This window comes from Pyxicephalus adspersus, chromosome 2 (assembly GCF_032062135.1).
Source record: "Pyxicephalus adspersus chromosome 2, UCB_Pads_2.0, whole genome shotgun sequence".
NCBI classification, from domain to species: domain Eukaryota; kingdom Metazoa; phylum Chordata; class Amphibia; order Anura; family Pyxicephalidae; genus Pyxicephalus; species Pyxicephalus adspersus.
Window position 1 is genome coordinate 110,024,669 of NC_092859.1, and position 13,536 is coordinate 110,038,204.

Below are 13,536 nucleotides of genomic sequence, written 5' to 3' on the forward strand. Positions count from 1 at the left end.
GTACACATTTCATATAGTCATCAGCCATGACGGATTCATGAACAACCAATTGAGAACAACCACTGTGCATTCCTATGGAGAAGGATACAACAGGGTGCTGTTTGCTCATCCACCCCCCCCCATACAACATAACAGCGATGTGCACCACAATCGTTTGTTTATCTGTCACTGGAAGGCATCACTAGATTGCTTCTAGCGAAAATCCTCTGATGTCCACTGGATGATTATACAAAGGTCTATTACGATCAAAACCATGAAAGATGATTTCCAATTGGATAGCATGGCATAGGAAATTTTATTACCATATTCAGCCTGAGGACTGAAAATTACAGAACAGTGCTGAAAGTTCAAATCTAAATGATAGCGGTGGAGAACTCATCTCAATTCCTAACTGATACATAAGACTTCTGAAGTTTAGTAGCCTATATAAGGGGAATAGTTGACGAAGTAAAGGGTTAGAAATGAATACTGTGATGTAGCTGAAAGATATTTTTTAATACAATTAGGATTATGTACTTCACTGAGATATCAATTAATACCCAGAAGAATGACTGTAAATCCATATGTTTTGATTTTTCTTCAATAGGTCAGTTCCTGTACAATGAAGTTAAAGTCACACAGGTGCCACTGAGCACAAACAATGGTCATGCAGCAAACCAAACCTCACAAGTTGTTAACATACTGAAGGTTAGAAATCGTTCAGTCCCTGTAATCAGAAAGCAGAGAAAATTATACAATGGACTTCACCAGGTGGATTGCTGGTTTGCAAAGAATAATGCAGAGAAACTGATCGATGGGGTATATCAGGATTATTTGTTGCCTCATCTCTTTGACTGTGGTAAGGATTTAATAACAAATGATGTTTAGAACAAGAATAGCATAAGAAACATTCCGCCTATACCATATGTGCGAAAACTAAAAGAAGAGGACCTCAACAGATGTATTTGGTATAGTACAGTATATCAATATTTGGACATTGGGTCACAGTAGATGGCTGTGCCAACTTTTCTTGGAAATTATTTTAGATGGACATATATCTATATTTCCTGCGATGTCATAGTTTTATACATTCTTATCAGCACATAGATATATCTATAACAGAAGTACATTTTATATAAAATTGTATTTTTACCATGTGTGTACTATTTTTCAATCGGTCCCACCAAAGGATGCATCGGTTATCAAACTGTTTGATTTACTAACTTTACACTTGTCTATAATATGCTCTCTTCAGAAGAGTTTAGATTGAAGACTACTGGGCTAAAGAAAAGTCAATCTTTCCTTCACCTTAATTGGATCTGTACCTGTCTTTATTTTCACTTTGCAAATGAGGACCCCATAGATTTCTTTATCAAAGAGATAGGATCAAAGAGATAGGAAATTCTTGTGAGGTACAGAGAAATCTTTTCATGACTTGAGATAATAGTGTGCTCCCTGGGGTGCTTCTGTTTGGTGCAAATGAAAGGTTCCAAAGTAGTATTGTTATTCATCAGATTTCATGTTTCATTATGTGATGTGCAGTATGCGATGCGGTAAATATATAGTACTTGGATGCCTATGTATTTTTCATGTTAATTTAGTGTAAATTAGTATTTAAATTGCAAGCACTGACACTCCTTTTTACTACATATTACGCACATCCATATACTGTATATGTCCTAAAATAAGTCAGCAAAATAAGACATAGCTTACAAAATCTCATGACAAGCATGGTAAGGATATCTATTACTTCACTCAGTCAAACTACATGCATATATACATACATAACACCAAAATATAATATTTTCATAACAGTTATCTCATGTTTTCTGACCTTCCTATTACATACAAAATATAACAAAACAAAATTAGTAATTTTTTGTGCCAAGGTTGTTGGATGCGACCCAACCATCCCCAGCATGTACTCTGAAATGAATGCAGCCACCGGTGGTGCAGATTTCCTTGGTTTTTAAGTTTTTTTACTATCTGATATTGCACCCTAATCTACACCCTATCCATGATCATTCCCCTGTTAAATAATCTATAATTTCATCTATTAAATGTAATAACTATTGTAATACCCAGATGCATCTCCCAGTTGAACATGTAGGAGTATTGATATAATAATCCATGAAGAGACCCTGTCACCATGCTGTTAATATCAGTAAAATCTTTCTATAACTTTAAAAATCTTGTTTCATACATTTATTCTCTCTGTCATCGGTGCTATTATAAACAGGCTTTTTTAATAAAATGTAAAAATAGCATTGACTAAATGATTTTAGAACATGATAAAGCTGGTTTAAAAGATATATTATGCACAATGATTTGCCCTAATATACTTTTATGATGCGTGAAGTGATAGAAAATTTTTGGGGCTATACCATCACTTTTTAAATATGAACTATAATAGTGGTGCCAGCTTACTTTGGAAAGAAATGCAACCCCTGAATTAAGCAAAGGGTTGCACATGCTTTTTCAGTAAATGTAATGCCACTGAAAGGCGTCATAGACTGCAGACATGCAACAGACAATGGTTCGGAACTATGAACATGTTAAATGAGTTAATGGAAACTGGAGAAATTCTTAAGGAGTGTCATAGGTTGGAGACACATTACATAGGTTTACTAGGAATCATTGCTATTAAGAAACTCTTTCTTCAACGTTCACACTTTTTACATTTTACACTTTTACACTTTTTTTCTGAAAAATAGTGAAAAAGAATGGAATGTACAGAAAATAGTATAGTGTTAAAGAAATAAACCTAACCATTTATTTACCTAATGTCAGTCTATAGACACATTTTTATAAACTGTTTAAGAAAGCATCAGAGAACATTGTCTGCAGGACCCTAAGGGCTGCTTAAGGAACATGGTGTGGGGCCTAGCATCATTGATCTATAGGCTGTTCAGTTTCCAATGTGAAATAACCTGACTTTGACAGGCAAACCTTTGGGTTTTAATTATTTTTAAATGTTGGCTAGCTAGATTTTTTTATTACTTTATACTGAAAACACAGTACCCCTGCAGGTCCTCTGGCTCTGGCAGCTCTACTTGCCCAGAAACACATAGGATTACCAGCCAGCTCCAAGAGGTGCGGGTGTATAAAGATGTCACCTCTTCATTCAATCGCACTAGTAAAAACAGGAATTATTATCCATGCGGTGTCTAGGCGAAGATATACAACTTTTTATTGTAATCCAGTAAGACATACTGACCACCCACTAAGAGTGTTGGAATGTGGTGTTGATAGTCAACATTACATGAAGAGTGCGTGCCCACTTAAGTATCGTGCTTAGATTTCAAATATTGTTATACATTTTTAGGTATGGTTTTGTAATTACAAACATTGGCCAGTATAAGTAAGAAATCTAGGAATACCAATGCAAATATGCTAGAAACATTTGAATCTTTAAAATAAAATCCAAAGAAATCTTAAAATGTATACCTTATGCATAGAGTTTATTAGTGTCGGCATACTGGTTCCTTGCTTTAAGGTCAGCTAAACAAGTTTACAGTGTACCTGATCTCCAGATGACCCCGGAAAGTCACAATCCAAAGATACTTTATTCCCACTTTTCGCTTGTAGACATTGATGGTAGACTACAGGTAGGCAGTGGAATCAATCAAAACTAAATGAGTGCCTGTGAACATTTTAATTGATAAAGTAATGATTTTTAATAATTAAGATAATTATATATGAAGGCTTCCACTGCTAACTTCTCAGTCTGATAATGCCAGTCCATTGGTTATCAAGCGGATTTAAAATGCTGGAATAAATTTAGAGCCACATTCCCAGGGAAACAGATGTGGATCAGGAATTCTAACATTCTGAATGAGGGAGCAAATATCTTCCACATACAATATCAACAATATATCCTTATGGGATAACAATTCAAGGCAGCCCGAATCTATAAAGCCTCAAAACTCACAAAAAACCTAAAGATACAGGGGTACTTCCAAGGACACCAATTGTTAGGAAGTGGTTTTTACACATCTCTTTTACTGTCTAAATGTGATTTGAGGATTATGTGTTGATACAGAGAAAGATTACCTATATCAGCTTTATTTAACCATTATGTCAAAAATGAGCCTGTGCCTAGGGAAGCAGGGTAAGAGGGCACAGAACCAAACTTTAAAACTGTACAAACAATAAAACTGGTAATTTTGCTTTGCCTTTTGCAACCTCTGGAAATTTGTAGCTCCAAAAAAAACTATAGTTTAGGAAAAATGAAGTTTTTTGTTTATTGTTGGTCTGCACAATCAATAATACTCCTTTGCTCAATATAACATTGTTTTTGCTAAAAATATTTCTTTGATACAATGGACAGTACCATTTAAATGGTCCGAGTGTACCATAATGTCCAAATGTGACTTAGTCTGGTGCTTTTACTGAATGGTAGACATTTTCTTTTCAAAATATTTTGAGGCTTACAACACGTAGTTTTGAAATTAGGTTTCTGCTAAACAAAGAAAGAGTATAAAAGCACATAGTAAAGAAAAGAATTAAGGAACAGAACAGGAAGGAAAGAGCAAAGAAAAAGTGAAAAATGAGAACAGTGTGAAGAGAAAAATGGACCACATCTGACTGGGATAACCCCAACCCATATTGGGGATGAGCTTGATATATTAAAGCTGTTCAAGGCCAGACTTTCATCAGCAAACCTGGTGATGGATTTCTTAAAATCAGTTGCTTGCAAATGTTTTTAATCCTGAGCCAGAACTATTTCAGGTTTTTTTGGATCACCCAGGTTCACTGCTGAAATGCGTATCCGCTCCAGTCTAAGACAGCTTTAATAAATGTGGCGCGGTGTTTGTTAGTAGAGATTCTTTAAAGTCTCTCCTGAGATATAATGCCCATGGTTTCATTTTATTTGTGATGCCACTTCTTTATGACTAACATTCTTTAGAGGCACCCCTGTATATTGTTCTTTTGTATAAATCTCTAGATATTATGACTGTCCCAACAAGACTTGTAAACTACAGCCTGGCTATAGAGCATTGGCATGTTGACACTTGATGTTCCTGAGTTGGACATTTCCTGACTCTCTTTGTGTTAAATGATCTAGGATTTAAATAAATGGAGGCAAAAACAAAAGATATTTATTTAACCAGCATTTATTTTTTTTCTAAACAAGACACTGAAGTTCTAAAATTCAAGTTTTGTTTAAAGAAAACAGAACATAGATGCACTGATGTATGAGTTATTTTACGTAAGATTCATTACAAATGATTGTTTAATTTTCTGAAATACCAAAGATTTGTTTTGACATGTAATTTGCGATTTAGGAATTATAAAATATATATTTTTTTTGTTTTTCATGACTGTACTAAAAATATTTGAACAGAGATACATTTCTAAATGTTATTTTACAAAATTAAAAAAATAAACTGCAGCTTTGCCTAAAGTGATTCCGTCTGCTTTGGCCATTTTGTCAACACTTTGAGACTTTGTGAACACTTCGACACTAAAAAGACAAAGGCCTGAGCTCTCCAAGGCTGGAGAGAATACACTTTCATCATTGAGGCTGGGTAATCCAGCAAACCTGGAATGGATCTGGTCCAGGATTCAAGACATTTGCTAGCAAATAGCAAATGATATAAAAAATATCCATTCCATGTTTTCTGGATCACGCAGCTTCACTTCTGAAAGTGTATTCTCCCCAGCTTTGGAAAGCTTTCATAAATCAGGGCTTTTGTCTTTTTATCAACACTGATTTATTTTTATTTCTTTGGTTATTTTTTCCCATAACATGGAATTCGGAACCAGAAAATGTTGGTGATACTTTAAAAGTGATAAATATAGAAAAATTGAGCAATTTCTCCGAGGTCAATTTAACTAATACCAATGATCTTTTTGGCTATCTGGAATGGGTGACATTCTTCCCACTGGCCAGCAATGTAAGAGGCATTCTCCACACTGACCACCACACTGTACCTGTGGATATAGCAGGAGTTCCCTAAAGACCTGAAAGATATTTCACCTGTTCCCTCAATGTTCAAAAGATTAAGAAATGCTGATATGGCTTAAATAATAAACTACAGGTTACATTCAAATTCTATAGTCTAGGTTTTGTCCCCCATCCGCAATGTTCAGTGGGTCCAAAATAGAATTTTATATTCTAATTTTGTTGCTTTGCCTGAAATAAAAAAAGCAGACAAAACATTTTTACAGTTGTATAATTCTTTCTGTACCCACTGTACTGTATATTACTTTGTTATCTTCAATACTGAGTCAAATTAACAGGCCCCTGGGGGCAATTTAAAATTTGCTTTGGTCCATTAAGTATACACATAAACTGAAATATGTAATATATTGGCAGCTTATTCTTACTCTAATATATATGCACAATATAAATGTTAAATAGTATACTCCAATCAATCATAAAAGCCCCACATCTATAGCTATATTCCTGACAAAAGTCTAAGATATACCGCATGCTACCAGTCCCTTATCCATTCCCTACCATACAGGAAATTACAGGAGGCAAAATTTCAAAAAACACTCAGATACATAACAGGAATAAACTGAGTTTTAGTACCTGCCTGGAGTTTATTTTAATGTATATTTAAGGTCAAAACTTTTTTCTTTCATTGTGTATAGAGCACGAAATGGTTAAATCCCATACAAACAATTTTGACACTTTAAAAATAGTACAATATTCTTGCTCAGAGGTAAAATTAACAATACAATCCTGCGTGGTTTCCTAGGGAACATAAACAAAACAGAAATTCCCGAATTTATTTAAATACCCCATTCATTTGTGTTCTCAAACAGAAATAACCCTTCTATCCTTCACAGTGGAGCATGGCACCATCTAAAGCTCCGTCAAGATTTGAAGTTGTCTTGGTTCTGCACAATGATTAGCTATGGCAACAACCATTTCATGGCTTGTAGGTTTGGTTAAGAGGAAATTGGTATTGAGAAACCATAGATCAGTGGGTGTAGTTCTGCTGTAAACACCTATACAGAAAGGTTTACATAGATTCATTTTAAAAAGTAAGAAGACCATAGGGGCTATGACCACTATTAGCAAAAATTGTACTTTTTTCTAGAAAAAAATGGTAACAAAAACTTGTATTCAGTGTGTAAAAAATTTTGGTTTCGTCCATATCAAATATTCATATGAATACCTTAGAAATAATATCAATGCCGTTAGAGTGGTCTACTTTATCTCCCATGTAAAACATGTCCTGCTGTCCACAATATCATTAATAACGGCTTGTCATAAACACAGAGCAAATCATGCAATGTGTCCTTCCCCAGGAGATGACAGTACTGATGAGTTTTAGTCATGCAGATCCTAAAAAAATCTTTAGGGGAGTAAATATGCTTTGTTTTGCTATGTTGAAAATAGGAATTACCTATCAGTGGATGATGAGTTCAGGAGATTGTAAACTTCAATATTTGGGGAGAACAGATGACTGATAAAGAACAGGTTAAATAGAATTAGGAATATGAAGAAAACACAAAAATGAGTGTCTGACCACTTCAAAAATATATAATTTTAACCCAAAAGAAAAACAGCTTCTGAGGAGTCTCGTTTTCAAAACCTTTTGCAGAAAAAAAGGCAAATGATAATTAGTATAGTAATATAGTAATTAGTATAGTGGGTTTAGATAATGATTATAGGAAAGTAATCATTTAAAAAGCAAGATGGTTAAGTGTTGTATTACCTATACAGCGTTCAAGGTTTCCTTTAAGTAAGTAATTACATAACAAAATGTGTTCAAGATCAATATATTGTTTAAAAACATTTGTTAAAACCCCTCCTATGGTGACATAATTTCCTATTTAAAAAAATGTAAAACTTTAAATAATGTAGTGAGCAGCAATCCATTTCCTGGAGGAAGGAACCATTTATGTTGGAAGCAAGGACCATCCATATCTGCTGATAAACTGACTGTCAACCACCTGGACACCCCAGTTGTGTAAGCATGTTTTACCTGTATCTTTAGCAAGAAGGTTGGCTTCCCAGATGACACTGTGAAGATTATATCTGCCCACATTTCACCTATGAGTGAATATCTGTGGTCTAAATGTTAGGAAAATGTTCGCCTTTCTTTTTTATGCTTTTCTAGCCCAAGTCAACTGGATAATGTTGGAGCTGTCATTTGACTTGCCTGTTAAAAGACAACAGTGTTCAGTGTTCAAATGGGACCAATGATTTATTCTGCTTAGAAAATGAACAATAGGTAAAAGTGCAACTTCTTTTGTGCCAAGTGCCTCCGGTTCATTGAACCAGGGAGAATGATTCAGGCAGTCTGTCTTTACCTCATATTTTCTTTTTATTAAATTCTTCACCAGACAAGCAAATGATAGGGATCTAATATGTCAAGCTGCAACGATTAACTCTTCAAATGCTGTTGATATGTGAAAGTGGGAACTGTAACAAGCCATTTTTGTATTGAATGGAATTGTTTATATTCAATCATGTGATCTTTAGGAAACGTTTTGGAAGTTTCAGTTAGTTTCTGCTGAAGAAAGTTAACATGCTACAGCTTTAGAAAATTATCAATTATAAAAGAGCTCAACACTAAGGACACTAAAAAATACCCAGGCCACTTGACAAGAGACTATAATGGTTTGGGTCAATTTTATTTTTTTAAATTCATATTTTACATAAAAACATTTAATACAAAATGCACCTAAAACCCTCTGACAAATAAGGAATCTGTTTATAAATGTTTTCACACTAGGTTCACACATTTTTCCAATAAAATCAGGTTAGAAAATGTGTGAATCTCAGGTAAAAATTGTAAGAATTTTGTGGGAAACTTTTTTTAAGGAGACCCCTAAGGTTTTTCTATTAAGAAAGTGCAGCAGCTAACAGGGTTGATTTAATAAAGAAGTAGAAGTAGAGCATGTTCTTTCTGTAAAGTGAGGTGAAATAAAAATTCACTTTAAAGAGAAACGCAAAGATGTCCAAGAAAAGAAGACACAATTTTTGCTCATGAATGATAATGTCTGCACAGCCTTGCCCAATTTACTAAGCTCTGAACCTAATTAGGGGAAAGAAGTGAAGATAGTTTGACTTTGGCAAAAATTCTGTTTTTAAAAAATGTTTACATCTGCAAAGTGAATTTAGACTTCACTTTGCAAAGTGAACATGCTCCACTTGTTGGCCCAGAAATTGGAGTTGGATTGGTTTATGAAAATGTCATGGGTTACATTAAAAATGGTTAGAAGAGCAACAAAAAGTTAGTCACAATGAGCAACCTACTCTCATGAGTGGCATATGGCCTATGGAATGATGCTTACGGTTGAAAATTTATAGAGATTTTAGAACACAGCAGAAAGTGAATCGTGTATTACTTTTAGTTGTGTATATGTAAACTAATCATTCATTGTGTATATGTAAATGTGAGGTTTTTCCCAATTGTTTAAATGGATTTTTAAAAATATTTTTATAAATGTGTTGAAATTTAAATATATTACAGTATTCTAAAGAATACCATATACCAAAGAACATATACCACCTTACATCCAGTATAAGTATTAAAAAAATTACTTACTACTAAAACTACTCAAATTCTTGCTCAATAACAATCAGATTTTATTTCCCTAACAGGAAAACCATTACAACAGAAAAAAAGGCAATCTTGCCTGGAGTGGAAACAGAAAAATTCTATAAGAAAAAATAAACATTTTCTGCACATAATCCTTTAAACAAAGGGCAAAAACTCTTAAAAATACCAACATAGACTTCATAATAATTATATATTACATGTTATCTGGTTGTTGGAAAACTTCAGATACATTACAAGATCGCACAAGTTTTTACTGTCATTTTGGGTCATAAGGCATTAATAAAAGAAGACCTTTGTGATTGAAATAATAGTAACTATCCAGTGCAATTTTCCTGATAGATACCAGATGGTGACAGCAAACACGGAAATGTAAAGATTGCAATAATCAACAAGTAAAGGTGGTTTTTCCAGCCAAACATGTTATTATATGTGTTTTGAATAAAGTGGGTAAGATTTAACACTGCCAGTATTTTATTGCTGCCTGTGACTTATAAGGGAGAATTACGATCTCTTCTTGTCCAAGTGATAGGAAGTGAAAAGGAAATATCTCCAAACAGGCAAATCTCCATAGTAAGAACACAACGAGCAATATATTCCCCACACAGGTTTAGTCAATTTGTAAACTTAGCAAAGGTAAAAATAAATATATTGGTTATACACTAACAGGTCTATTTATAAAGCAGTGAATCTGAAACATGCCCTGGTGGAGAATCAGTGACAGCCATTGAAACACATTGACCTGAAAGATTCTCCACCAGAGTTTCAGCGAATTTCAGAATTACTACTTTACAAACAGACTCATAAGTGTTTGTACCTACCTTGCTTAATAGACCTAAACAGCAAAACGCTTTCACAGGCTACAACATTATAACACAGTATATAAATTAAGCTGCTTCACTCTGTAGGAAGATTGAAGTGTATTACATTCTACAGCAGCAGCCTGGACGTATTACAGTCTTCAGGAGCACCGTTTAACAAAGACCGCCTTAACAGTATAACCGGACAGGTGAAGAACCAAGCAAAGCCTGTAACATAAAACCAAGAGGATAGAAAAGTCAGGCAGATTAAAAAATAAATATTTTTATATATAAAAGCATTTGTTTAAAAATGAGGCTAGTAGTGGGCATAGTGGTAAAACATGGCATAGACCCCCTACAATTTCCTATAACCATGAGCAGGAGAGGGCAGGGGCAGAAGAACTAAAAGAACAGAATGTCCTTAGTGGACAGTCTGGTGCTAATAAAGCTGAATGCAGCTTCTGTCTTGTGACTTTGTGGACTAAGGTATTATTAAATATATATTTGGTGTAATGTTGTAGCCATACACTTAATCTTTTGTTTCTTAGGCTAATCTTTGCTACAAAAAAAGTCTGACGTGTGTTGTCTCTCTGGATGACCATTGTAGCTCACCTAACTTACCTATTCCTAACCAGGACTGACATTCTGTGCACACACAGGTTCTATGGCTCATTAAGCATATTAAGGCTAAGCAAATATTAAATATGTGTAAATTGCTGCTAGTACTGTAATCTAGCTCCTATTATGGTGCCCGTATGTTTGTTTGCAGAGCTCTATACAACTGTAGGACTGATCAGTTTTGCTTTTCATGATAGGCCTACTTTAATTAATCAGAATGTTGAATATAATACATCAGTGAAGCTTGAACTGTGACCATCCCAATGGCAGCTGGGTGTGATTTATGGAAAGATGAGATCATTATGAAATGCAGATGAAAACAGAGAGACATGCAGTATACTGGGAGATAGAGCATCCTGAAATTCTATGAACCATGGTAACAAGCAAACACTGAACATGAGAAGAGTCATTGTTAAATGAAAAGAAAAAGTTCTATGATAACAGAAAAATTCAGTAACAAAACTTGACAAGTCCACAGTGTTGGATTTAGAATTTTTTTTACAAAATGTTGCATGACTTGTCTTAGAATATAGAAGAGCAAGTTACATCAAAAGACTAGAAAAATGTCACTTTTGCTTCATGTGGGAAAGGCTTTAATTGGCGTTCACTAAAAGACAAGGGTTCATTGTATGTATAAAACTGCACACTAGTTGATTTTTTTATGGATTGTGAATTGTTTTTTTTTTTTTTATAGATACTATATTTTATTTGGCCAATAAATTATACATTGCTGTAATAAGTATAATCCTCTATAGTCACTCCTTCACCCAAAAAAGCTAACAATGTACAGTTGACAATTGAAAATCCGGATCCTTTAGTGTCCCTGCATGAATTTCATATCATTTTCAATACAGGGACTGCAGTACACTGTTTGGCCACCAATGTTTTCATGGTGCTGTTCTGCAGAAACAGCAGTAAGGTCTTGCTTGCTAAACTAAATACACGACACGTCTCTGCTTCCTGCTCCCTGGAACTGTGCCACATGTCCGCGGTGCTGCAAGAGGAAGACTGGTCTGTGTGAAGGTAAGTATAAAAAAAAAAAATCTGGAATTTTCGAAAATCTGGCGCACCTCAGGAAGGAGGTTGCCGGGTTTTTGATTGTCAACTGTATTGTCCTTGTTATATTTGTAGTCACACCAACACTGGGCTGCCCTTGGAAAAGCCAATGAACCAAAAACGATGTTTCTGAAATTTTGAAGCAAACTAAAGCACCCATTGGATACCTTACAAGGAACCATGAAAATTGTGTTCATTATAGATCCTATAGATCAGATCCCAAAATGTCAGAACAAAGTACAAATGTTAAATTTAAAAAGCCTTCTTCTGATCAAATAATAAAATAAAGCAAATAATGCATTTTACAATTGTCCCAGGTAAATATACAAATGTTAGGTTTTTTGTTCTGGAACATAGATAATCTAATAAAAAATGACTGATAATTCCAAATGTTTTATAGCATAAATCAAAATGTTACACTTCAAAAGCTCAAAGCAATGCTAACATAAACCATAACTGATGGTATGCCTGGCACAAAGAGTTAAAGCTATGCACATTTTATATGAGAGACAGGGCGTCTCTTAATCTTGGAATGCTCAGTCTAAATATAAATATCTATAGGATTGCTCCAACGAAGGAAGCCACACAGCTTGCCTAAGGTTTAGATTCAAGTAAGGAAACTGCACTTTGCAACATAGAGCTCCCAGGTTTTAGGGCTTAATGGAAACTTGGGTAGATAAAAAAAAAAACATTCCCTGTTGCCTTTTTATTTCTATTTCTTATATCAAATGTACTTGTCAAACATAATGTCTTATATCCACAGGCAAACAAGGAATACTGGGCTAAGGAAGAATAAAACTAGTGCATAACCTACTGTGCTCTGTAATTTCATAGTAGAAATGGATTTGGAGTCTTCAGTATTATATTTGATTGTAGGTTTTGTATGTGCTTATCCTTTATGTGTTCATTTTGGAGAAGCAAAAGAAAAACTGGAAGAGAGGCACACCAGTCCTCCAAGCATTTCCTTACACTGGTGAGGCTTGGCACAACAAAATGTGTTGAAATGCATCTTATTACAATATTATAATGAAATTTTAGTGGACTGGTAATAAGTAAAAAGTCTTTCAGGCTGCAACATGCATATTAGTGACTCATTGTTTCTTGGCTGTCTGGCATACCAGCACCTGTTTACAGCTGTTATACAACCAGATAAGCCATTAAAACTAAGCTAAACACAGTTTAGAAACTTGTGCATTAGTAAGCAAGCAGGTCTATGAAACGTGTTCCTGCTATGAATGTTTTTTTGTGTGTAACAGTTATTGTACAAGATGAAAAGGTTCAGCAGTGCAATACCCTTAAAGTGGAACTAAATGGAAATGGAACTACATAAAGTGGAAGCTTTATTGCTATACTGCCTAGGGGACCACATTAATGTCCTGTCTGGAGTGTAGATCAGAATAATGCCATATCATCAGTGCCCTAAAACAAGGATGTATCCATGTATGTAGAATTAATATACAACACATGTCGGTAAAGTCAACTTGTTGTACATTGACAGTGCTCAATATTAAATGTACCTGATCATTTTCTTTTTGGAATCCAGTTTCCATATTTTT

The 13,536-nt window shown here is 34.6% G+C and overlaps 2 protein-coding genes across 3 annotated transcripts in view; one reads left to right on the forward strand and one right to left on the reverse strand.

Moving 5' to 3' along the window:
• ITIH5 (inter-alpha-trypsin inhibitor heavy chain 5) overlaps positions 1 to 5,390 on the forward strand; it is a 40,481-nt gene extending 35,091 nt beyond the window's left edge. Inside the window, exon 14 of the mRNA XM_072399055.1 lies at positions 587 to 5,390. Within this exon, the coding sequence (XP_072255156.1) occupies positions 587 to 867 (281 nt within the window). The 3' untranslated portion in view covers positions 868 to 5,390. The remainder of the gene's footprint in view (positions 1 to 586) is intronic.
• LOC140324176 (store-operated calcium entry regulator STIMATE-like) overlaps positions 5,378 to 13,536 on the reverse strand; it is a 41,615-nt gene continuing 33,456 nt past the window's right edge. Inside the window, exons 8-9 of one of the 2 annotated variants that reach the window (XR_011919503.1) lie at positions 10,328 to 10,534; positions 5,378 to 8,102 (exon numbers count right to left, since the gene is read on the reverse strand). Coding sequence is in view for 1 of the 2 variants with exons in the window: in XM_072401831.1 (XP_072257932.1) it covers positions 10,496 to 10,534 (39 nt within the window). In the remaining variant the exon portion in view is untranslated. Of the gene's footprint in view, positions 8,103 to 9,511; positions 10,535 to 13,536 lie in introns of those variants that run through there. The other variant, XM_072401831.1, reaches the window with a different exon arrangement.